Here is a 26,821-nt window from a genome sequence, read left to right as displayed (position 1 = left end):
TCCCCGACGTTTCGTCGCAACTAGTCGCTTCGCTCAGTTAGATAAACACGACGAATGAAACCGTTCAACTCGTTTTTCAAACTTTGCTTGCGTGCGAACGCGTCGCTCGGCTGATGTTACCGCTAAGGGCCGAAAATTACGTTCTTCGATCTGGCAACGTTTCGCAGCGATCAGCCATTTCTCTCGTCCGGAGACGCGTACGCGCGACGCAATGGCACGACCGCCACAAAAAATTGCACGGCCAACGAGAAAAAATGCTCCCTTTTATTCGAAAAGCGATGGAAGCTGGTTCTCTGCATGCGGACACTTTATTGCCCGGTGAAGATTTATCTGATAGACAGCGTGGATTAGAATAGCGTAAAGATAAAGAGTAGGATCGACGGTTCATTAAAGAGCGTCGTAAATCACTGGATCGCGTGGTAAATCGACTCGCGTAACTGAGAAAGTGCGGTCCGAATGAAACCTTTCTTTTTCTCTATAAACCGCGTAATGTCGTTAACCGGAAGAAATGAAGATTCGTTGAAATCCGATGCAGCACATTGTAGGAAACTCTGAGGAGAATCGGTAACTCGGTGACGGTCCGACAGAAACGCAAGAAGTCGATTTTGCCAAGTCATCTTTTTTTTCTTTATTCATCGGATAGTTGACGCGAAGAAAAAATTCGATCACGACGAATCGGCCGGTAAAATCGCCGCTAATACCAATTTTCTATTATCCGTGGCAGACGTGGAAGATAATCCTCAGCGGAAGAATACACCGGGAATATAGTTGGAACACGCGACTAAATTTCCTAGGCACCAGGTATCACGCGCGGATAATCGAACAGACGACAGGCATTTCGTTGCGTCATTCTATCGGATGCGAGCCGGTAATTAGAGACGAGCGACGCTGGCCCCTCGTATTTCAATTCCATCTGTGCTCTTTAAATTGTCGTCGAGAGGAAGAAGATCGATTCAACGCGGTTGGTCGCACGCTTATACGTTTCTTTCTTCTTTTATCGGACTGTGTCTCGACTCGGTGAGTACGGAACAAATTAGCTAGCAAAGAAAAACGTAAAAATTGTTCGACACACGTTGCGGAAGATGTTCCAACGACGAACGAGGGTTGATACGGAAGCAGCTAAACGATCGAGAAGAAGGCGTATTTCGGTTTATTTGGTTGTTTATGCCGGCAAGGTTACGCCATGCTGGCACCTTATTTGTCAAGTTATATTAGAATCGTTGCCTGTGGATGGTCGTCGCGTTGCTGGTAGCAGTGGCAGTCTGAAACGAAGTCAGTCGGACGGTCACTGTCGTCGAGTCACGTCTCCTTCTCGATAGTAGTTCAGTCCGCTCCACTCATCTCCACTATCCTTAGTTTGCGAACAAGTGTTCTCGAGTTCGCTCGCGATTCTCATCATCGTTGCGATCTCCGTCCTCGTGACGCCACACCGTATCGTCTCGCTCGGTGTGTACACGATCCTCCTGCCTTCTTCGTCCGTTTCCTTCTCCTTTCATCTTCTCGCCCGTGTAATCTCTGCCGTCGTATTAACTTTCCATTTTCTTGTTTCTTCGCTAAATTCTCCTCGGCGTACGTTTTAACTCGATTCAAGAAAGCGGTTAATCCCATCCCTCGTGGAATCCAATTGAAACATTTCCATTCGCCATTTCATCTTCAATTCTTTTTTTTTTTTTTGCTTTTATTTTTTTTTCTCCCTCTCTCTCTCTCTCGACAGGAGGATCTTAGCAGGAAGCGGAATTCAGCAAAATCCTCACTCCTATTCCTCGTTGTATTCTTAATCGCATCTTGCTGCTTTATACCTCCGACATCGTTGTGTAGTAATTTCGCCGGTCGCTATATTTCCGTATTTTTATCGCCGTGACGAAGGGAGATCGTATAAATAAATCCGTTTTGATCGCTCTTGGACATGGTGGTCGAAAGGGAAGACACCTTCTGATCGATAAACTGACGATATTAAATGACGTAGGAATTATAAAAAAGGCGTGACCGAATGAGTTAGAGAAGCGTGACACGTAATGATCGATCGACAACGTTTATTTAGAATGCAGGATAAAAACATCCGATAATCCGACATGGAATTTGCAAAATTCTGGCTAAAGATATATTCGTGTTTGTACAGCTAGCAGAACGGAGCTGCCATCTCAGCGACTCCTCCACATGTGGACATCGCCGTCCCGACTCAGGATCGGCCGAGCACCCAGGAAAAAGACAACACCTTAAGCTGATAGCTGCCGCAGCAGCTACCGCGACCGGTGAAACATGGACAACACCAAGAGAAAGCTGTCTTTCCTTGGCTTTGGTAAAAGGGTATCGGTAAGTGTTGTTGCATTCTGCTTCACGCGATACGGCTGTTCTTGCTGTGCGATCGGATCGTGTTACGTCCTTTACAAATTCATGGTCGATTAGACGTCGTCAGGCTGCTATTATATACTCGAACGGAATGGAAAATCTATACTATCGGAGAAAAGCAACGCCGTTGACACGCTTGTCAAATTCTCCGCACGTTCGATGATTACGCGACGGAAATAACAAACAACAACCACGACCACGATAAAACAGATAGATAGATAGATAGACGTGGAACAATACGGACATACCGATAGCGCGTTTTTTAACTCCATACAACGTATTGCCTTTAAGTTTCGCGTCTAAACGTTTATCAGTGGGAAAAATCGGCGATTAAGATTTTTATGCGTCGTTCTACGTAGCAGCATCGAGCTCGCTACGTTCTAAACATAGCAGATGATAGATAGCGGATGAAAGTAACAGCATTTTTTTGCCATTGCGGAGAGCGCGTCGAGTCTGCAGATTTTATTAAACGACGAATAAAAAAATATCGTATCATTCGTGAAAGATTGTTGCTGGAATCCGTTGATACTGCAATACGTCTTTTCTTTTTCCTTTTTCCTTTTTTGTTTTTTTTTTTTTTTTTTATACCTACATCGTCCTTGACAATATACGTATTGTACACGTTCCACGAAACGCACTTACCGTATTTATCCAATTATTATTTGTTGCGCTCTTAAGCAACTCTTCTATTGATTAAAGTCGTGCCGCTTCTCGTTCTTCCGACGCGCTGTAATTTCTCGTTAATTTATTACCGGTTTCCATCTTTTATCCAATTTTCTCTCGTTGGACAAAATGATGTGAAAACAGGCGCGTCTCCCTCGTTTGTGCCAACGACGTGTTGAAGCACGCGCTACACCACGTTTATTGCGATTTAAATTAATGGCGATTGGTCGCATTGATCGTTGACACCGATCAATTGAAATGCGCTCCCCTAATGAGACATGATCTGATTACGATGGAACGTTGCAACCGTAAAAATATCGCTGCATTCGGTTGTTCCTGTCGTTTCGACGATCGCAAATTCAGTGACGTGAAAGCGCGATGCTGCTACGCCTTCGGCCTGCCTTTGCGTGACGCTCGAATTATTCGTTGCTGGCGTCACAGCTGTTCAATTTTCCATTTGCGAACAACTGAACGTCGGATCCGTCAGACGCACGAATTTTGCATTCGGAATTGCGCGTCTTTCGTTGTCGCTACGACGCGCGAGATGAACGCGGATTTCGGTGAAATTGGCGAGGACCAGCGAGAGGAAAATGGAACGTGTTTCTGCAAAATATAGGAAATTGGCGGGACACGTGCAACGAGATTGCTTCGTCGCGCTTAATGTCAACCGTCGCTTCGTCGAAACGATGAAAGTTGTTCGACCGTTCTTTTCATTCCCACGCGGGGCAGCTGCAAAGTTAAGCTCTGATTTCACTCTCCTTCGAGTATTGTTGCTCGATGGATTAAAAAGTTTGACGCGCGTCGTTCCACTCGTTGCAGCGTGCGCGGTACAGCGGTGGCAGTTCGGTGGTCGGTGAAATTGCCTCGCAAGAATCACAAACTTTCAATTGACTTTTCAAGGTTCCGAATTAAGCGTTTAGCGACGGAAGCGCGCAAGTTGGCGAAGGATCGCGCGGTGCAATCGCCTCGCGGTCTGCCGTTGCCGACGACAGCTACGAAGCTGGCGACTCGACGTACCACGTGCGCAAGGGAATTAATTAACACGTCGCGCGTGATTGCTCACGCGTTCGTGCACCGTATCCTACCGTGCAAGTTCACGGTGTCGTTAAACTGGTCGTTATCGAGCCGCAGAGATCGCGCGTTTAACCGGCTCTCGCTCGATACACGTCCACACCTGATGGATTTTCATTTTCCTCGTAGCATCTAAAATTAGAACGATCGCGTACGATCGTAGCCGATAGGCACGTGGCGCGTTACGACGAGCGTTTCCCGCCAAATGTTGTCCAAATTTTCAAACAGGCGACTTTTAAACGTTGTATCGCGTGCGTCAACGTCGCTCGAGATAAAACAACGCGACGAAATTCCGAATAGAAAATTACTACTTTCCTGGTGCAAAGTGGGTCGAAATTAATCGTTTCATCTTAGAGGATGCGTTGTGTAGCGTTAAGCCGGTTAAACTTAGATTCAGACAAAATTACCCTTCGGCTATCTTCGAACGAGAAACAGTTCCGAGAACAAGACGATAGAACAACGCTGCGATTTCATTCGTCAAATGCAGCTAGTATTATCCCGGTATTTTCGGATCAAAGGAACGACTATAAGCCGGAAACTCTCGAGAAAAACAATGGAAAAGAACCAAGTTCCGTGGATTGAAGCTTCAAGGCTGATAAGATTAAGCCTATGAATTATACCCGCTACAAGAGAGCTTTTCTCGGCATGAAAACTATTTTATGGATGATACTAATTCGAGAGAAAGACCATGATCTTAGTGTCCCGCTCCTCGCGGATATTAACACTTTGACTGCCACGTTGGTCATATTATGACCGGCCACGGTTTCTCCTGTGACGCCATGGTGGTCATTGGTAACCGAAGGCGCTTCAACTTCTTACAATTGTAAAAATTGAATGAAAATCGACAGTTAGGGCATTTTCAATATAAAAGATAAATAGAAGATACTTTGAAATGAAAAGTGCCCCATTGAACGATTAAACATTTTTATTAGAACATCGATAATAAAATGAGAACAAATGTTGCATCTAACGGTGCACTATGTTAAAACACTCAGGCTAGCGAACTGTCCTGTTTTTGCGTCCAGGCTTTCAGGACATAAATTAAAATATCGTATATAAGCGCAGCGCAACAGCGGCTTAAATTTAAGGCACAATAATAATCTTTAAAAAAAGAAAAAAAAAAATAATGCATGTGTACGTTGTACCGTCGCGTATCGGTACTTCTGCCTGTACCACCCTACAATTAGAATTCTGCGTTTATTCTGGAAAAAAAATCATGTAAAAAAAAAATATGTAAAAAACCTGGAATTAATAAACAAAGTTAAAAAAAAAAACTATGTTAAAACACTTTAAACGTAAATGTGGCTGATCGATACAATCTGGACGAAGGGTGGTCACCTTTTTGGTCCGATTCTTAGCAATTTTTCATCCTAACTGTTTAACATTTTTTTAATAGCATTCTCTGCAAAATTTTCGTGCCAGGTACGTTTGCCCTTCATTCTTCTGCGTTTCCCGTCGCAATCTTTGTCGAATAAATATATTTGACGGCTCTGGTGAATGGCACTGTGTAAGGTGCGTTGCGAGCACCATTCTAAAATCTGATACCCCGATTTTTGTCTTTGTCGCTTGTTTATAGAGTATCATCGCGTTTGAAATTGACGTATTTAACTATAACTCTAAAGCTAATTTTATATACCACTCGAGGGTTCTTCTACATGGTCTAGAATATACTATCATTCGATCTGATAAATCTGCAGCACATTTCCTCTGTTGTAATCTACCACTACCACTGGTTTATCAGAAACATAATTTTTTTTGCGGACCTCTACCATTTCAGCCGAATGTTTCGTCGAAATTATAAAAATAATCACAATACTGTTTACTAGTATCTTCTACACGTTTCAACAATATATTCCGCACGTTTTGCTCACGATGGAATAACAAATGCGAATGGTTTGTTGAAATAAACGAAGCCTTGTTATAACACGTCGCTATCGACTGTTACCAAGGCGCCACGGTGATCACTCGTGATCGCCAATAAGATAAGCGGTCCATTGGTGAAGAATGTTGTCCTACATCGTCAATTTATTATTATTTTGCCATTATATGCTTTGAATAATAAAAATACTCCCGTGGTGTCCTGAGCGAAACACGTGATTTTGGCGTGGCAGACAAAGTGTTAAGTTTATTCTCTGCGACTAATATTTCCCACGATAGCCTTGTTTCTCTGTCGTTTAGGCGATCAACGGTAACGAAAACTTGAAATCATCGTCGAGGAATGCTTCTTTCGTCGTTCCACGTGCTCGTTCACGCGGTCGTCTGCGTTCCTCGAGTCTCATCTGTCGGTAGCGAGCAGGTCGTCGCGAAGAGCGAGCAAGTCAAATAGGAAAAACAAAACGACACTTGTGACTCGCGGCAGAAATAAATGCGCGATTTCAAAGAGCAATAAGTGTCGTCCTTGAAACGTAGCGCGGCTCTTTGAAGAACGTAGCCGCCGATGTGATGGTGTTTCGAGCACGGGTCGCAAAGTGGACGAGCGTCGGACGAACATGCATTTTGCGTTTGCCAAGAGAAGGAGTAAAGCAACGTAGCGAATACGGCGCATTGGAACGCGCGCTTCGAGAAATTTGGTTTTTCCATGCGATTCGAGGCGAGTGTCGTGCGATTCAACGGACTGCTCGACGTCTCATGTTAAATGGTTATTGACCTGCGACCGTCGGCAATCAGGCCAATCAGCCGGCACGAGCTTGTCCCGCTTTTCCAATCGATGCCGAAGTTCAACGTAAAACCGCGGTGAAACGATAATCCGCGCGCTTCTATCTCTTCGATACCGAACCTAATCGATTTAAATTCGTATCTTGTGCGTTCGTATGTTTGTAGCGGTCCAATGGTATTTTGAAAGGAACTGCCTCCGTTCCGTGCAGATAAACACTAGGAATTATGAAAATCGTGTGCGAGTCGAACTCTTGAACTTTATTCTTCGCTTCGAATGGAAAGTGTCGGAGCTTACGAAACGAGAATTCGCAATCGAACATGTCGACGTCCGTTATCAGCGATTTGGTCGTTTCTCGGAAAATAAAACGCCTATCTCGGTTCTCTGCTCGCTGTCGCAACCACGCCCAACGCGAAATCTCTAATTTCTCTGGAACGTGTTGTTCGACGCGAACGACAGACACCATGTTCGTTGGATGTGTTGCGTAAGCTGGCGAGTTTAAATGTAGACGCGCGTTCATCATCTCCGCTGATGATTTCCATGTTTCACGGACGTAAATTCCGAGTCATGGGATCGCCCGTAGTAGCTACCGAGAAACGTTTTGCAACGCATTAAGATAAACATTTCTGCCGGTTTATTTTGCATCTGCGACGTGTCACGTTGCACCAATCCACCCGTCGACGATGGAAAAGAAAAAAAGGACGAAATGCGACACGTCGACTTTGGAATTTCTGCTAGAATTCCATCGGCGCAAATCGATATTCGCGTTAACGCTCGCTGGCAGGTAGCGATTTCACGCGATCCGTCTCCAATTACATACCAACTAAGCTGTCGAATTTATCAGCAGTCGATCAACAAACCCAAACGAACATCCCTCTCGTCATCTTAACCGAACGAACGCGACACTCGCCTGCTAGTCTGGTGATATTCCTATGGAAATTTGAAGTCGACGAACGTTTCTCTGTTACGTCGAAACACGAGGAAAATAAAAAATGTACATTTTATTTCGTTTCAAACTGCGTGGAAGGCGTCGTTCAACCATCGTTTGTCTGTATTTTTACGCAATGGTCGAAACACAGATCGATCGCACACACTGGTCCGTGCAAGCGACCAATCACAGCTCTATTTTTTTTCCTTTTTTTTTGATAATTCCCAAATTACAGTAACAACTACGACAACGACTTCCGGTGAAAGTCCAAATTGAATCGTGGCGAAGGTTTGTGCTCGCCTCTGAGCTGTTTCGATTGCCGATTTTCGTCGGTAGTTTCAGCGAAAAATGAAAATCGATGAGCAGGAGAGAATTTAACGTTGCCGAAACGCGACATTTAAACGCGTGTAAAGTTTCAGAAACGGACAACCGATAAGCCGATGAAACTGAAGAAATTCCATAAGTGGTAGTGTGGCGATCGAACGTTAAAATCGTTTTAACGCGGTAAACGATAAACCGAGCGAGTTACATGTCGTCCCCTTTCCCTCCCTCTTAAGTCTCAGGCCGCGCATTGCTCGATGGATAGATCGGTGCCGAGAAGCACTTACGCAAGGCCAGAAGCCGTAAATTCGATTACAAGACCGGTGTGAATCGTAGGCGCAGTGTCATAAAGGTCGATCACGCGGCAACGTCCCTCGGAAAGGTGGTCAGCTTTTATGGCAGTATGCTGCTGCGTATCTGTCTGCCGAAGGAAGATCCATTCGATGGTAACAGCTCCCGCAACCATCAAGGTGACTACTCTTTTATTCTTCGTTTTCCCTGCCATTCGAAACGGTTTGCAAACGTACCGAGGTTTCGCGCTTTGTCTAACACTACAACTACCACACCACTCAAATCGACTGGTTTTACAATTTTATTTGAAAATTCCTACTTTATGTTATATTTTTTCCACAATGATGCAATGAATTTTATTTTGTTTTTTATGTATTCAAATTGAAAATAATTTTGTATCAAAGCTACTTATATCAATACCAGTCGAAATGACTGGTCCTGCGATCTGTTTATCGAACCCTAATTAACCAGTTTCCTCGTTTCGTACGATTTGCTACACGTTTTCCGAATTTTTACCGCGTATCATTCGATATGCTGATATCAGTTATCAGGAAGATTCCGGATCGATCGCTAGATCGCTAGATGCTAACACTAGCAATACCACACCAGTCAAAGTGACTGATTCTACAATTTTATAAGTATGTCAATCCTCGTTTAAGGATTATGGTCCCAGATGGATTAATAATACCAAAAATGTACCACGTAACATGGAATTCCTAGAACGTAATAAATTAATAAATATACAAATATTCTATTATTATGTATTTTTTAAAGACCAGTCATTTTGGTTAATTTTGGTAGAAATAGAACTGTTCAGTTTTCTTCGTCTCTTCTGTTATTGTTTTCGCGCCTCCTGTCCTTTCCGCGTCCTACAAGGACTTTAGTCGTCAATTTCGCTGACACTTGATATTTTTGATATTTCCATCTTTGTTTATTTATTTATTTATTTATTTATCGTGCTTAATTTGTCGAGCATGTTTCTTTGCGATTGCGAATGGTTTCCTGGTGTCATCGCGGGTCTTCTATTATCGTCACAGGCCTTGGTAAAGTCCAAGGTCTAGAGGCTACGTACATAGATTTAGGTGTGTGGACCAAATTCCGTTCGCAAAGGCGTATCTTAAAACGCCACAATTGCCTGCAGCCAACCAAACGCCACGGTTTAAAGGGTTAGCTCGATATGTTGCGCTGGCTCGTCGCTTTAAACCGCCAACGTTCTCGGTTACCAGATATTTTCCCTCTCGTCATCTTAACCGAACGAACACGATACTCGCCTGCTATCGAATATTCCTACGGAAATTTGAAATCGACGAATGTTTCACTGTTCCGTCGGAACACGAGGAGAATAAGAAACTGTACATTTTATTTTTATTCTATTTATTAGAAGTTTGGTAGAAATTTATCGCAAAGAAGTTCCATACGTTCTGCTACGACTACGTCAGGGAAATCAGTGAGAAACTGATTGCAATAATCGAGCCACAGACTGTATGTAATAAAGGTGCAGCACAACAGATTGTTAAGAAGGTCAGGTCGATAAATGAGAACACGGATGGTCGGAGAAACGTTATTTTTAACTGCTGCTCCAGCCAGCTCTTTCGTACTCTTTGTGTCCGATAGGAAACGGCTAGTCCATGACCACGAGGAGAGTCGGGAAGGCGCCGCAAAGGAAACAAGAGTAAGCTGAGCCGCGAGATTAGCCGCAGCTGAGAATTATTAACGCGTTACGTTGGTCGCTGAATCGGTCGAGCAAACGTATGAAATTACGCTGACTGTACGAGCTTTCGTCCACGTATCGTAATACAAGGAATGCCACGGTTGCCGAGGGAACGTTCCAATCGCGAAGCAGGCGTGACATAGGTCAACGAGCTCTCGAATCGAGTCGCTAGTTATTTTTAAATATCGACGTCCACCGAACGTACCTTTGCTCTGGCCGACCTTCGCGTTCATCCCACGAGCAAGGAAACGCCTCCACGAAGCTATAGCTAACGCGGCTTAAATCGTTGACGATCGGTAACTCGCAATATCCAGGGTTAACCTCGTGAACGATCGGTAACTCGTAACATCCACGGTTAACCTGGTGGACGATCGAGTGCGTGGTGGAGGACGTCAGTCGGCAGACCTGACCTATCGGAACGCGATAACGGCAGCCTATCGATCGTAGCTCGATGTTGGCAAGAAATTGAATTCGCTTTAGCCGAGCTTCGACCATCCGAGTGAGTTAAACTCGCCGCTCGAACTTTCCATCGATCGGATCCTCGCGCCGAATCCTATCGGCTCGGACGTGATTCTGGCTTTCTCAGTCGTCCCGAAGTCGACTCTTTCGAAATGGCAAAAATTGTTTCCACTCGCAGAACGACGGTGCCTTTCGGAGGGGAAGAAACACGCGTTCCCCGAAGCCACAAATAACAAACACCGCATCGATTTTCACGCAGCTTTTCTCCGTGCTTGGGGAGAGGTCAGAGAAGAGGGAGACAGAGTGGTGCGAGTTTGTAGGTTCAGGTTCAAGGTCGCGGCAGCAGGAACCAAGATACGTGTGCGTGCGAACGTGAGTACAGGCCGTAGCGAGCGGTGGACGAGGAGGAAGCCCGGTCGATGCTGGAAAACCTCTTTCCTTCCACTTTTCCCGACGACGATGGCGCAGCGCCACCTCGGCCACATGCCAGCCACCCCTTTTTCGCTTCGCGGCGCCTCGTCTACGCGCTACGACCAACCTTCCGTAGACGAACACTGGACAACCGATTATTCCTACTGTTTAGTACGTGTTCGTGGCGGAGGCGTGCAATTTTTCGCGCTACATACGAAACGAGAATTCGTATTGTACGCGCAACACTTTGCCATTCTCTCTGGTTAAATATAAATCGTTCGATGAAATCAATGTTGATTTATTGCTCGGTAGTTTCCTCATCGCTGACGCTCGATGCACGGATTCTGCAGAAGCGTGGGCTGGTTCCGGAAATAACGGAAACCTTTCGAGGCGTAACATCGAGGCAGCAGATTCTTTGATCGGTCGTAATTCACGTCGCGATGTCTGTCGACTTGATAATTTATCAGGCCGTGGCTGTGTAGCCGATGAGATCGATCAATAATGCAGCCGCTGCTTTTCGTTAGCTTCGGTGGTCGACATGGACGCGCGTGACGAACGTCGAGTCGCCTCGCGACTTGCAACTTGTCCGATACTTGGGACGATTCGCGATCGACGAACGATGCTTTCGAATCGAAGCGCCATTCGAGGCGACTCGAATCGACACGCAGAAGCAGGTTGTCGGGGAAACTCGTGGCAGACGAGATCGAGCTGACATGCCCCGTTGGTCGATAAGCTACCGCTACGACCTAGGCCTCGGCGAAGTTGCGCTGGTCCGGTTCGCGTCTCTGCCAGCTGCACCGCCAGCTGACAGCTTCTCTCTCTCTCTTGCTTTCTCCGGCCGATTGGCTGAAGCTCTCCGGCTACCCCTCCATCTTCCTCCCTCTCGCAATTTCCTGCTTCTTGCCATCTACTTTCATCGGTTCGCGGAGGAGCCCCTTCAGGGCTACATTTCACGGCCGACTGACACTTGTTGCATCCACAGCGTCCACCAATGGCCAGCCGTTTTTCCGTACGCTCCTCTCCGACGCTGGCCGAAAAATCCGCCGCCTGCCGGTGGGCCTATTGGGTTGGCAACTAAGTGATTGCAGGTTTTGTCGATATCACCTAATGACAAAATCCGCAATCACTTGATTGCCAACCTAACAGTTCCTACATTCCCAAGGTCAGCACGACGAAACGTCCATCGTGCGACCAACTTTACGACGCACGGTAGCTTCCCTAAGCAACGAACAAGCGGAGAAAATTTGACCGCGGAAACCACGACCTTGTTAACGCAAGGTTCTGGAGCGGCGATCGAAACGACACGGTTTCCAGCCCGCAGCCACTGGCTCGCAGCGTGGCGTGTCGGAATTCCACGTAGGATCACGAGATCCGCGAGATCGTTGTAGCGGCTGTGGTCCCGTCCCGGGAGCAGCGCGCGATCCGAGTCGCAGGGAGAAGGGTAACCTTTGGAAGGATCCGTCGTCTGGCCGCGACGTATGGGGTAGATATCGACCGGCGGAGATACTCCCCGCTGCCCACCCCTAACAGCGCGGGCATCCCCTCCACGTAGGATGTGCAGCTCTCTGTCTGACAGCCGGTGGTTGCGCTACCCTCTCCGTCAGTTTGGATTTTCGAGCTGTAAGCACGAGCCGAGCGAGCGAGTGTCACTTCGGCCCGGAATGCCATGCCCGAGGCCGCCGCTAATTCCTCCGGGAAGTCGTTCCTTCAACGGGCATCGGGCAAAGTTCTCCGTTGGTTACGCCGCTCCCTGCGGACCAGCCATCAGGTGATATCTGTGGCACGGTCGTGTCAGTGTCTGCGTGTGGACGCGAACCAACCGGTGCACCTGATCCCCGACACTCGGCGTACACCAGATCTCGTCGGTGAAATCGTTTGCCTTTTCGATCGCGGCGTTCCCTCCTTTCAGACGTGTTCGTTTGAACGCGAGATTGACGCGTCGTAAGTGCACTCGTTCGCCCGATATCTTTTTCCCTCGTCCAGCTAGCCGATGCCAATGCTTGGCCGAACATCGTTGCAGCATGTAGCAATCGTCGGATCGAGCTGTTCCGTGACGTGTCTCGACCAATTGGGCTGCTTGCAAATTGTCCTCTAAGGAACATAGTTCCGAGTGTTGCAACGACTCGACCAACCGCCACCGACCATGTTTTAGTGCTCTCGAGTGGCGAGTTTCTTTTCTTATGTTGCGTTGCTGGATTATCGGATAATCGGAGGTAATCCGACGTAATTCGAGCGTAGCAAGACCCGGCCAGAGGCTGGGACAGAAACGGTGCAGCATCCTCGGCAGAAACGACCGTTTCGCTTTCGTGATTTACACAGTGCACGAAACGCGTGCATCGAATCGAACGTCGTTGCCAGCTGCGGCTTTTCGCCATACGTTAGCCGATGTTGGCGGTCGTTAACGACAGCTGAGCGCTGCCTCGCTGGCGGAATTAATTTCACGTTTCTCCGTTAATAGCCATTCCGCCGTTTCCCCGCTTTAATTCCTCGCACTCTAATTCCCATTATCGTAAAAGGGTTCGAGCATAAAGCAAACGAAAGGAAGACGAGGAAGAGTGGAAACCAAGTGCACCAGTGAAAGGGAATTTCGCTCTGCCATTCAAATATCTCGGTTCCGTCCTGAAAGTAAATCGCTTGGTACGCGAGTCGCCAGCCAACCAGTTTCCTTCGTATCTCACTGGTAATCGGGAATAAACTTTTCGTAATCGCGAGTAACCTTTTTCCAACAATGTGACGCTGTGTTGTCTTTGGAAGAATCGCGCGAGAAACAACGCGAGCCTTTTCTTTTTTTTTTTTTTTTTTTTAAGGAATTTGCATCGAAAGTAAAAGGTTGATTCCTGTTTCGAGACACGAGATCGATGACATTAGGTTGGACCGATCCGATCGTCAACGTGGTTCTTTTCTTAGACGCGCGTAGGTTCGATGGCTTTGACGGGAAACGATCAAAATTTTACTCGCGTCACAGGGTCTTTGACACAAAACGATTTCGTAACAGCGGTGACGAGGGATGAACTCGAGTGCATCGTTTATCGAAGCGTTCGCTCGAAAAATTTCAAACAAAGTTTTCACGGTTCCGCCTGAAACCGGTTTTTCAACTTGATCGATCGTTTGTTCACCTCGTTTGTTCCTACACACCACAGTCTCTCTCTCTCTGTCTCTCTCGTTTCCCTTTTGCAAACTCGGAATCGTTTTGCCGGCTGGATCCGTCCAACGTGCCGATCTCCGTCCCTTTCGATCGACCCTTTCTTTCCTCGTACGTACACGTTGTAACGACGTTTAACGGAGAAAAACGTTGCAAAGCTGTCACGGTATTAGCTCGTTGAGAGTAAACGTCGTTACTGGAAGGTGTCGAGCTCTCACCTTCCGAATAGATCGATATTATGCAACTATCTGTAACGAAAGCAACGATGGGCTGGTTGTTCGTTGAACGTGGCGAACTCGTTAAAAAGAAAGTTGGTCGGCAGCAAGTTGATCGGAATTCGACGAAATGCGATCGTCTACCCGTTCAAATAGAAATCACGTTCGACGTTGAATCGGATCGAAGCGAACTCGGTCGTGTTTTCTCGGCTACGGTGAAAAGCCGAACAGACGATTTATTAGAAACAGCTGGATTTGAAATAATATTGTTGTTGTTTTTGTATCAGGTCGACGGCCATGGCGCGGAAACGGGACCGGAGCTCGACGAGGAAATGGAGAAGGTTTTCGCGATGGACACCGGAGAGAAGTTCGACGTAGCCCTGCTCGGTTCACCCTCCGAATCGGCTGGATCCGATCGAGATCGAGAACGAGGACCATCGTCGCGATATGGAGATCGCGACTTCAACCGTACGTGATCCCATATCCTCTGAAATGTTCGTTCGCGTCGAAATCTCATTTATTGGCTTGGCAACTAAGTGATTGCGGATTTTGTCAATACCATCTAATCACAAAATCCGCAATCACTTAGTCGCCGAGCCAATACTTTACGCTGCGAAACGTACGCAGCTTTTGTAGCTTTTGCACGTAACTCGCGATGGCAATAATTCATCGTTTCCGATTCCGGCACACAGAAAACAGTTACGTAAATCAATTTTTCTCGCGGTCCAAGGTTAAAACAATACTGCTATACCGCAACATTATTTGCACTTTTATATAATATTGCCAGGAGATTTTTGCGTCTTTCTATTCCTATTTTATTTCCCGGTTGATTCGTACGTGTGTCGTAAATCAAAGATGTTAAACGTATATTTTACGGGGATTACGCGACAGTGGGATGTTAGGGCAATCGCTTAACCAACACCTTTGCTCGCGTAAAAGCGTATTCGTTCGATGGTTTTATTGCAGAGCATCGGAAAAGAAGCTATCCCCATCCGCACATGCCCTTGAAAAGCCTTCATTCCAGGTCTATGCGACGACACCTTTCACCGTAAGTGATCCTCCGATAAGAGAAATCGAAATGCCTCGTTGATAACGACGGCGTCTTACGTTTACGTACGAATCGTATTGCGAGCTTCGCGATTACGCTTTGAGTTAAAATAGCAATTAAATGGCCAAGTAGAATAGAATAGAAGGGAATGGCGCGTGTTTCGTGTCTACAGCGAAGGATCCACGACGGAAGTTGGCCCGGAAGAAGAGAACGGTCAGGTGTTGACAGGAAATGGCGGTGGACAAGAAACGGACGCGATGGACAACGGATTGTACTCGTCGAGCGTGCACAACGTGGATGAAGAGACGACCGAAGAAACGGAGAACGTAGCGAGCAGCGAGAGCGAGGCGCCGATCTCGGAGAGGGCTGCTTCCGGTATCAGCGACAGTCCCACCATTGGCAGTCCGCGAGTACAATTCGAAAAAATCAAGGAAGAGGAGGTGCCTACCTTCAAAAGGGACGAGATACCGAGCGTCGGTGTAGCTGCGAACCACGACGAAGATCGCAAGTGTCGCAGGCATCAGAAACACGAGCACAAGTAAGTCGTAAGCGTGGAATATCGATGAATTTGTAACGTCGCAATTGTAACACAGGTAAAGGAGGCTGGTGGAAAGTATAAAGGCTGGATTTTGTCGAAAGACGAACGGAGAAAAATGGACAGGGATCGTCCGTTAAAACGTCGAAAGAATCGACGATAATTTGCTCGTAACAACCGATCCGGGACGTTCTTGACTAATTTTCATACGGCACGAAAGCCGGTTCGACGTCGTCCTGTACATCGTATTTCAGCAATTACGTACACGAAAGCATGAACCGCGATGGTCCCGCGTTACCGCCAAAGAAATTAGTCGGAACGCAAACGCGACGATTTTCATATCGCATTTGTAAGCTCGGATTACTCGGTTAATAACGACCATATGTGTCATGTACTCGATGTCAACGACCAAACAAACGCCGTCCGTACCGTCCTATTTCTGTATTCTTCGGCACAGTTGCGTAGTTGTCTAGGCGCGTGCAAATCGCTGCATATATTCGCTAACTATGTACCGCGCGTGTCTTTCAAATCGAGAGAAAAACCCGGGGACGTTGAATGCTATTGGTAGGAGAGGATATTCGATTCTTTGATTAATGTACCGAGAAAGAGAGGACGCGAAGCGAGCGAGGGTGGGGACGTTTCGGCGCGCTTTCAGCGTTAGACGGTTCTATGACATAATATTTAGCGGAAGGAATCGCGAACCAATTTGCAATTATTGTCTAATGCCATGGCCTTCGGCCAGAGTTTCACGCAGACTTTGCGAGCGCCCAACAACAGTCTGTTGCTTGAGGCCACTGTCTTCGTGCTGTTCTAATTAATCCGATCGCGTCTCCGTCTCACGGTGACCGCAGTGCTACGTATGTAACGATCTCTTCTTTCTTCCGCCATGTCCTTGGGTTTCGATTATCGTCCGGACCGCTACACCCTGCACATCGGTCATGTGGAACGAATGAAAAAGTACTTGTTTGAGTTTCCGTTAACATACGATAGACGTGCGTGCGAACACTTCGGCACATCTCATCGATTGCCTTGTCAAATCTCGTCAATATATATGTGTACATATATATATATAGTGCAGCGCTATTAAAGATTTGCAGCGTTTCGAATACTCTACAGAAACGCAGTTTACACGTGTCACAATCACGCACCCACTCTTTAAATATCAGGTGATGAATACTTGTCCCGCGACTAACGCTTGCTCTTGATTTGTGTCGATGACGAGATAGACCAACTGCCAGCACAAAGCACGAAAACAGTTCTGGCACGCGTACTCCGAGTTAACGAAATAGACGTTATTCGTAGCTGCGCTCGTCTCTTGACGAAACATAAATCACATTTGTTCTAACCCTGACCGACGATCGCGATATAACAGTAGCGCACATGCGACGCAGTCGTCATCGATGGTGGCAGAACGTAACAAATCGGTTGAATTGTACGTTGCAGAAGACATCATCACAAGTCGCGCAAGTACTCGCTTCAAGAGGACCCGCAATGGAGGAAGCGATCGGGAGCCGGCCTCCCGGATGGCTCGAGCGTGTTCACCAGGAGAGTGAGCGTGCAACCGGAAGAGGCGAGTACCCTGCAGGAATTGGACATCGACGACCTGGAGTCGCACAGAAGCGACGATCCGCGGGGAATGAGGCGGCACAAGGCTGCCCATTCGACGGTGCAGATCGGCCGCAAAAAGGAAGGCGGCATACCTCACGATACCTTCAAGAAGATGTACGACCATTCGCCTCACGAGGTGTTCGTTCAGCTGGACGAACTATACGGAATGGGCGAGGAAAGAGAATGGAGAGAAACAGCTCGGTGGATCAAATACGAGGAAGACGTCGAGGAAGGCGCTGACAGATGGGGCAGGCCCCACGTAGCCTCCTTGAGCTTCCACTCTCTGCTGAATCTACGTAGATGCCTGGAGACCGGCGTGGTCCTTCTGGATCTCGAGGAGAAGGATCTGCCCGGTCTGGCGTATAGGGTAGTCGAGCAAATGGTAATCGAGGAGCTGATTCTAGCGGAGGATAGGCCGGTAGTGATGAGAGCTCTGCTTCTCAGGCACAGGCACGTTCACGATCACGATCGTGGCTTCCGATTTGGCGGCAAACGCAACTATTCCAGCTATACCAGTCTACAGGTAATTGTTCTTGCCACCAGAATCTCCTATTCACGTTAGACTCGTGCGAGCTGCTCGAACACGGTCGCTCTTAAACGATACGTAACAATAACCGTGCGCCGTATCTCTAGTATCGAATATCGTATACGGTTCTCGATGTTCGTTTCGTTTCGTGATCGAGACCCGAACGATCGTAGCTATTAGGAAAAAGAGAAGATACTAATCGCAACGTTATCGTACGAACGCGCGTTCTAACGTTTCTAAATCAATAGATCGCTTCTAGTTGCAATATTAACGTGCTCGCTCGATGAACTTTAAGCTCTGATATTACTAAAGTTTCCGCTATATAAATAATCGAACGTTGCTAAAGAAACTTAATATCGTGAGAAATAATCAATAGAAATTCGTAGAAGCGGCAGGCCTGACTGACCGTGTGCCCTAATGTTGTTTCCACAGTCCGTCTGTCTGGAGGAAGAGGACGCTGAACGGGAAGCCTCTGAGAACCATGTAACCCAACATGTAAATCTCTCGTTTCCCGACTTACAAACGCAGAATTTTCAACCTTTATCGCTAGTTTACGGCTTGCCCACCATCGATCATATATATATATAATATATATATACATACATATACTATACTTTATATTCTACGTACCGATATTTACGCATTAACATCTTTCGGCATGAACTTACAGGGGAAATGAGTGTGTCTTCCCAATTTTTTCTCGTCGCTTCCCTATCTTCTCCCGTTTGATCATGTGCATCGAGAAAACGTCTCACACGCGAATGCACATGTACATTACGCGGGAGAAATCGTGTCAATGTCCATTTTCATAGATAGCAGAGTATCGATCGCGGTAAATAGCGTTTCGTATTGTTTACCAACCAATTAGTTTTAGGAAGGATGTCGTAGGAGAATGGCATCTCGCCGTTTAACTCGTACAACTCTAACATTATTCCGTACGATTTGTATTTAGCGCAACACCTGTAAGTCCATGGGTATATATGTCGTCCCTCCATTGGCTTGCGATTCTTTCTCTTTTTTTTTTTTTTTTTTTTTTTCTTCACACTTACGTTCGTCGTTCACAACGAGCTTTCTCAATATCCTTCTTTTGGTATTTCGAATACCAAACATGGATACACTGTTGACACACACAGAGCCAGGACGGTGTAACCATCGTACGCTTGGTCGTTACGTACCGATTGCACTTTCATTCATTGGCATATTTCACTTTTCAGATCGATGCTGTTTCTCTTTATTCTGTTTTCTTCCTCTTTGGTAATCTTTTCTTTATTTTTTTCTTTTTTTTTTTTTTTTTTTAATTCTTGCCTTCTTCGTTCGGTATGTGTTTCCTTTGTGTCGTCATTGCATTACGTAGAACTATTTAATGGTCCCTTTTACGATTTTGTTCGTTTCTGTACGGATTCTCGCTTAGTATAATACATACCTCTTGAACTTTAAGTAGCATTTTATCCTACGGTATGTATCTCGGATTGTCTGTCAGGGTGTCTGCGATTTTTCCTCGAGCTTAAAACAGAGGCGGAGGGAATGGAACTCGGTACGCGATCCGACAAATCGTTTTGTTAATTGGAAAAGGAAAGGACGATCGCGTGGAACACGTCATCCGCCTCTGCGCGAGGAAAATTCTCTCTCGCTTGTCCGATTAGGGACGGAAATCCTTTTTTGAAAACCTCTGCCTGGTCCAAACGCATCGTATGCATACACTGCAAGTGGCCGGGACGTTGTTCGAACGATTGTAACTTGTATTCCTGTTCCACGTAGAACCTGAACGACACGAAACCAAAGATCGTATCGTCGAACTTGGCCTTGGACAGCAACCACACGGTGGTCGATATGAAGGAGGAGCTGACGTACACGAGCAGCAACGAGGACTTGAAAAAGAGTCACAACGACTACATCTTGAAGAGGATCCCGGCTGGCGCCGAGGCGACGGTCGTGCTGGTCGGCGCGGTCGACTTTCTGGACCAACCGACGATCGCGTTCGTCAGGCTCGCCGAGGGTGTGTTCATTCCATCGATCACGGAAGTCACGATACCAGTAAGATTCATGTTCACGTTGCTGGGGCCGAGGAACGCTGACCTAGATTATCACGAAATCGGTAGATCGATCGCCACGCTGATGGCCAATACGTCGTTCCATAAAGTCGCGTACAAAGCAAACGAGAGACGCGAGCTTCTGTCCGCGATCAATGAATTCCTAGACGACTCGATCGTTCTGCCTCCTGGAGATTGGGAGAGACAGGCGTTGTTACCTTTTAACGAGCTGAAGGCGAAGAGCGAAGCCATCAGGAAGCGGAAGGCCAAAGCGCTCGAGGACAAGACCAAACAGATTCAGAACGAGATGGCTGTGAAGAAAGGTAAGAGAATTTTTTAACGTTTAACCAACGAGATCCAGCGAGAAGGAATAAGCACGCGTGATTTATCTGCGTCTTGTTTGCACAGCTCTTCTTGCCGGCGAAGAAGAGAAGAAACCTCCCGATGACGACGATCCGCTTCGAAGAACCAGACGTCCGTTCGGTTGCCTCATCAACGATATCAAGAGACGCTATCCTTACTATCTGTCCGATTTCACCGATGGCTTGAGTTCGTCTTGCCTGGCAGCGGCTATCTTCATGTACTTTGCAGCCCTCTGCACGGCCATCACGTTCGGTGGCTTGATGAGCGACAAGACGCACAACGTTATTGGCATCTCCGAGACATTGATTTCTGGCTCGTGGACCGGAGTGGTGATGGCTTTGTTCTCCACTCAGCCACTGGTCATCATCGGCACCACCGGCCCCTTGTTGCTCTTCGACGAAAGCTTATACAATTTCTGTCTGGCGAACGGACTAGAATTCTTGACCGTGAGAGTCTACGTCGGTGCATGGATGGGCATCATAGCATTGGCGATTGCCTGCGTGGAGGGATCCGTGCTGGTCAGACTCTTCACCCGGTTCACCGAAGAGATCTTCACGGGCTTAATCTCTATTCTTTATATCGTTGAAACGTTTATCAAATTGTACAATTACTTCGTGAAGAACCCGCTGCTAGACGAGTACAGTTTCATCCCCGAGACGAACGAAACGTTTTACGGAGAGCTGAACGTAACAGAGATCAAGGTCGTTTCTCCAAAGACCGGCGAAATAATTAGCATTTTATCGGACAAACCTCAAACTCTGATACCATCGCATAACGCCGCTGGCTTATTAATGAACCAACCAAACACGGCCTTGATGTGCACTATTTTGTGTCTCGGTACTTTCCTCGGTGCTTATTACCTGCGCATCTTCCGCAACAGTCATTACCTCGGACGAAGTGCTAGAAGAGCTTTCGGTGATTTCGGCGTGCCCATCAGTATTGTCGTATTCGCGTTGATCGATTATCTGGCCAAAGTGAAAACGGAGAAGCTACTGGTTCCGGAAGGTTTAACACCGACCATGCCCGATAGGGATTGGATCGTGTCACCAGCTGGCATACATAAACCTATTCCCCTATGGATGGCCATGGCCTGCATCGTACCGGCATTGCTGGTCTATATTCTTGTTTTCATGGAGACTCAAATCTCCGAGTAAGTACCATCCATCTTTCCTGCTCTTCGTCTTCTTCCAACAAATCCGTTATAAACCCCTTGCCTTACTAAATATTCTCTCTTGTTTCTTTTTTATAGACTCATCATCGATAAGAAAGAACGTAAATTACGGAAAGGTAACGGGTACCACATGGATATAGTGGTAGTGTGCTTAATGAACGTCGGCTGTGGTTTAATGGGCGCCCCGTGGTGTTGCGCTGCGTCGGTTCGATCGCTGACACACGTCTCGGCGGTGACGGTTATGTCTCGCACTCACGCTCCCGGAGATAAACCGCACATCGTCGAAGTGAAGGAGCAACGAGTGAGCGCCCTATTAGTCGCCGTGTTGATCGGCATAAGCGTGTTGATGGCGCCGCTTCTACGACGCGTACCAATGTCCGTCCTTTTGGGGGTGTTTCTCTACATGGGTATCTCCTCGACGAACGGTGTTCAACTGTTCGATCGTGTGAAATTGTTTTTCATGCCGGTGAAACACCATGGCACGGCTAATTACGTTCGGCGCGTACAAACGTACAAGATGCACATCTTCACCCTCGTACAAATTCTGTGCCTGGCTATACTGTGGATCGTGAAAAGTACCAGGGCGGCCTTGGCGCTTCCGTTCTTCCTGATTCTCATGATACCTCTACGAGCTCAGATGAGGCATTTTTTTACCGCCGCAGAGCTAAGGGCACTCGACAGCAAAGGATCGGAACACGAGAGTACCGAGGACGAGCCAGATTTCTACGAGGAAGCTCCGTTACCTGGTTAGATAGTGCCTTATTCGACTTGTCCAACAAATACTTCCCCTCTTTCCTCCTCTATCCCCACGCCCGCATCGTTTTCTTCTTCTCCCTTCTGTCCAAAGGATCCATTCGTGCTTTCTGTTACTTCCAATTCCTGTCACGTATCAGAGCGACTCTGAATACTACCGCGAATTCTTGAAAAAAAAAAAAAGAGTCTATTTTCGTGAAAGAGCAAATATGTATGTATACCAATGAATTAAGAGAGGAACGTAGATAAGAGATAAATAAGAGGGTTCTGATTCCCAACGGTGGTGTTAACTCGTTAAATTCGTAAAGATTATTTTGTACTACAAAATTTGTAAATAATCGAGAATGATGTGAACAAGATGAAACGAAAAGATGTGTTATCACGCCTGCGTCGGATATGTGTAGGTACTTGAACAACTAAATTTTATCAAATCACAACCATCGAGAATCATTGCTTCAGTTGGATACAAACTAATTAGAATCGGTATAGTTTGTTGTCGAAGAATGTTCATTTATTATAGAGTAGGGAATAAAATGCAAGCGATATTCGATACCTACATACTATCTAACATAATCGTAGTGGAAACTTCAAGATTCGTTTCATCTTCTTTTCGACTTGGTGGGAAAAAAAGGTGCCTCCGAATGCCTCTACAGGACGATGATGAACGACACGTTGCTCAGGAAAATTTAGGCGTAAAGGCACGAGATGCGAGAGTGCCAAATCAAAAGGTCGTAAATTACAAAATGGTGCTGGTCCGTCTATGCAGAGCTAACGTAGACGAATGAAAACTAAATCTTTTATAAGGAAATGTTCGAATAGTTGTCATTAGTTGCTCTCATCGACCGATGTTAAAAGTCTTACATTACAATTTGTTTAGGACCGTATCTCGTTAGCACGACGTGCGAAGAATTACAATCATTTAGCAATATCCGTTAAATATGTGCTCCAATATTAATCACTATTCCTAGATGAAAATAATATTTTATAAATAACTTAAAAACGAACTTCAATGTTACAAACGTAAATAACGACAGATTTCATTATATTTCGACTATATGTACTTAAACGTCAAATTTATTGTTCTGCCAATTACAAATCGATTCTTTTCCCATGGAAAATTTTCTTCTTTCGTGAAAATCTTTCCATAAATATGTAGTTTCTTAGACAGTAGAAGTTATATTCGTATGCCATTGGCAACACTTTAAGTCAATCCCTCGTATTATAAATAAGATTAAAAATGCGGCAGTAGATTTTTACGCAATAAAAGATATTTGTACATTTGTCTGTATCGCATGATTAGTTCTATTATAATTCTTTTTTATTATATTTTTGAGTGATAATGTCGTACGACATTGAAAATTTTTAATATCTTTTTCATATTCTTTGTTCGCTGAATATATTTGATTCTAAATGTAGCATAAATTTATTTAAGCAAACAAACAACTACTCCAAACACACATGTAGAGAAGCATCGTGTAACATTGTTAGATTCAAGAAAAGAATATTTTGATTAGTAGGGTAGGGTTAAAAGAGTTCTACATATTTCTGAAAAAGCTTAGATCGACTTTAAATCATTTTTACATATTTCAAACAGAGTTTATTTCAATTTGTCGTCGTATATTTATTTAAAAATAATATATAAGCAAAATTAACATTGACGAGACCTAACTGCGCCAGTGGTAAAGTCTTTAAACGTTCGTCTTTGCTTATATACTTTATTTCATAACTGATCAGTATTGGCCATTACTTTATGGTGATTGTTAATTTTACAATAATAGTTGACGTTGCAAATGTATAATTTCTAAACTTTAAACAAGACCAAGCTATAATAATAATGATAATGATAATAATAATAATGTCATCGTATGTTGAATACATGCAATAAAGAGAAATCACTAAAATTAATATTTTAGATGCTGTTATAAAAAAAAGAAAGACATTCTATTTTAATCGGTTAAAATATTTTGCTAATCCGCTGAAGTACTTTATTAAATAACACTCAGACCTAATCTTAATATTTCCATAAAGAAAAAAATATATATAATCGCATTACTTATTATTTGTTTATACAAAAGTACGAAAGCTACGAATCAACAATAACATTGCGCTGCATAATTGTGATAGAGGGCCAGAATTGTAAAAACACACGGTAGTAGTACTTACGAGCATGTACTATTAGCATGAAATAACACAGAATTTCATTAGATATGTCTAGACATTAACATGTTATTATATACATACTACTGATATTACCTATATTGAAAGATTATCATGATAAGAATGAATTGTTATGAATTCAGAAAACAATTGTAAATAATCTAGTTGTCATACAGTATTAAAAAGTAATAATTAGTAATAGGCTCCTATTAGATGGTTTATGCCTTATATTAGAAAACAAACAAATAAAACATCTTATTTCCCCTCCATTTTGTAGCCTTTTAAGATTATGTCCTTACATTTCAAATTCAAGTTTGTAATCGTTATGATACTACATTATATCTATACTTCCATGCTTATTCATTGTCACTTAATCGTTGTTTATTCTCTTAATGTTTACTTAAAGTTCATGACACGTTGGAAACAAAAAATATATATTTTTGTTACTGTATTCTCAAGTATCAAGAAACTAGGCGAGTATATGTTATTCTCATGTACAAAATGGCTTCACCTCAAAAATTAGCAACGAAATTTTGTAACATATCACCCCAGATATTAAAAAACGTGGATGGAAGGTAGTACAATACTAAAGCAACATAATGCTTAAATTCACTTGTTTAAAGAAAACATTTTATGTTGCATTATCATAGAACTTTACTAAGTCCAAAGACTCCTATAAAAGAAACGTATAGAAAAGGTATTGAGAAAAGAAATCAACTGTCTCCTTTTAATATCGATACTCCCAATAGACAGAAAATATTGAAAAATGGTCTACCCGCTAAAACTGGTACATGTCTAGGAAGTGGAGGATTTGGTACTGTGTATAAAGCATTGTATAAAGGTAAAATATATCTTTAGTATTTTTCTCTAATTAATTATTATCAGAACTAAACACACTTGAATACTAAATGCTTGATAGGTGATCAAGTTGCAGCTAAAGTAATGCAAACAGAAAAATGTTTCAATAGATTGAAGAGTGAAGAACATGCTTCTTTGTTAAGACATTCTAATATCATAAAAGTGCTAATGATAGAACAAGGTGCTTCTCTATCTTTAATAACAATGGAGTTATGCGGTACTACTTTACAAGAATATATAGAGGAAACGGTCTTAACTAAAACCAAAAGAATTTGTATATTAAAGGACATAACTTGTGCTTTGCAATTTTGTCATAATGCTGGTGTTATTCATGCAGATGTCAAGCCTAAAAATATATTACTGTCTGCAGACGGTCAACCAAAGCTTACAGATTTTGGTAGTTCCGTATTAATAGAAGAGTCAAATGGAATTAATAAATTTCACGTATGTTTTTACTATATAATCATTTATATCGTTTATTAAGAAAAAGATCTTTTTTCTTAGGGTACACCAGGATATGCTGCTCCAGAAGTAATAAAAGAAAATAAACTGACTCCTGCAGCAGATATTTACTCTTTAGGAATTGTAGCTTGGCAAATGTTATTTAGAAAACTGCCATTTGCTGGATTACACAGTCATACGATTATTTATCTTTCTGTAAAGGGACATCGCCCGGCAGATGATAATATCGATGATGAATTTCAAGGTGTCTATAAAACATTGTATAGACAAATGTGGTCACAAAATGCTACAGATAGAATTACAACCAACGAAGTAATAAGCAAGATCGATATGCTACTTTGTTCTTAATATTTATTTGAATTGTTATTCTTAATCGACAGATATTTTTAATATTCTGTAGTAGATACGCGTAAATTACAGATCAAATTTTTATTGTACAAAATATACCAGAAAAAGTTACTTTTTTACGTGTCAGGCATTTCTCCACCAGGTACAAGCTGCAAAAAAACGGTTTGTTATCTAACTAGCAAACTGATAAATAGTTTTAATAATAATTGTATTCAAGAAGGTATTTTAAATTGATAAAAGTACAAAAATATATTAACCATTGTGATATTGCTTCCGTTAAGCAGTATTTGATCAAGCTTGGTGACTCTTCGTCCCTCGGGTGTTGCTTCGCTTTCTGTCACATCTTCGAGCAGCATATTTACAAAATCATCAAAACCTAACAAGGTGCCGACAATTTCTTTATCGTTTTTCATAATAATATGTATCCGAGAACCGATACATTTATCAACTAATTCTGAAGATTAATGAAAATTAATTATTAATAACATGATAACCAAAACAAAAAAGTGAGGTTAAATATAAATTTGTAAACAAGGCGCATCTTACCTAAAGGCAATAACGTTGATGGATTTGTACTGACAGAACTCGTCATAATGTGAAAGCGTTAGTGAGATATAAGATAATTAAAAATAAAAATAACAGCACAAGTTATTCTTTATTTCATCGAGAAATAGCGGGAATAAGATAATACCTGAAAACACCACCGAGGTGCCATCTATGCTATAAGCAACAATACAATCAATGTTCC

The 26,821-nt window shown here is 44.2% G+C and overlaps 3 protein-coding genes across 11 annotated transcripts in view; 2 read left to right on the top strand and 1 right to left on the bottom strand.

Annotated features, from left to right (window-relative positions):
* Positions 1 to 24,674, top strand: part of LOC100650883 (anion exchange protein 2) — a 41,314-nt gene extending 16,640 nt beyond the window's left edge. For 2 of the 9 annotated variants that reach the window (XM_003396411.4, XM_012309734.3), the window contains exons 2-10: positions 2,120 to 2,313; positions 14,502 to 14,682; positions 15,181 to 15,262; positions 15,435 to 15,800; positions 17,241 to 17,928; positions 18,364 to 18,426; positions 19,690 to 20,284; positions 20,370 to 21,474; positions 21,574 to 24,674. In XM_003396411.4, the coding sequence (XP_003396459.1) occupies positions 2,260 to 2,313; positions 14,502 to 14,682; positions 15,181 to 15,262; positions 15,435 to 15,800; positions 17,241 to 17,928; positions 18,364 to 18,426; positions 19,690 to 20,284; positions 20,370 to 21,474; positions 21,574 to 22,246 (3,807 nt within the window). In that variant the 5' untranslated portion in view covers positions 2,120 to 2,259 and the 3' untranslated portion in view covers positions 22,247 to 24,674. The other 7 variants (XM_012309733.3, XM_012309731.3, XM_048407329.1 and 4 more) reach the window with 7 other exon arrangements.
* A 140-nt stretch (positions 24,675 to 24,814) lies between these two features.
* Positions 24,815 to 26,733, top strand: LOC100647027 (serine/threonine-protein kinase mos). The gene is made up of 4 exons (XM_003396377.4): positions 24,815 to 24,980; positions 25,056 to 25,246; positions 25,325 to 25,707; positions 25,768 to 26,733. Exons 1-4 carry the CDS (start codon positions 24,898 to 24,900, stop codon positions 26,071 to 26,073), a joined length of 963 nt encoding a protein of 320 aa, XP_003396425.2. The 5' UTR covers positions 24,815 to 24,897; the 3' UTR covers positions 26,074 to 26,733.
* Positions 26,060 to 26,765, bottom strand: LOC100651159 (U6 snRNA-associated Sm-like protein LSm5). Its single transcript, XM_003396413.4, has 3 exons — positions 26,620 to 26,765; positions 26,331 to 26,527; positions 26,060 to 26,222 (listed from the first exon to the last, which is right to left on the bottom strand). The coding sequence occupies exons 1-3, from the start codon at positions 26,663 to 26,665 to the stop codon at positions 26,190 to 26,192; spliced, it is 276 nt and encodes a 91-aa protein (XP_003396461.1). The 5' UTR covers positions 26,666 to 26,765; the 3' UTR covers positions 26,060 to 26,189.
* Between the last annotated feature and the right edge of the window lie 56 nt (positions 26,766 to 26,821).

The sequence above is a fragment of the Bombus terrestris genome, chromosome 7, assembly GCF_910591885.1.
Source record: "Bombus terrestris chromosome 7, iyBomTerr1.2, whole genome shotgun sequence".
Taxonomy (NCBI): Eukaryota; Metazoa; Arthropoda; class Insecta; order Hymenoptera; family Apidae; genus Bombus; species Bombus terrestris.
Note: the sequence above shows the minus strand (reverse complement) of the source record. Positions and strands in the feature narration are given on the sequence as shown.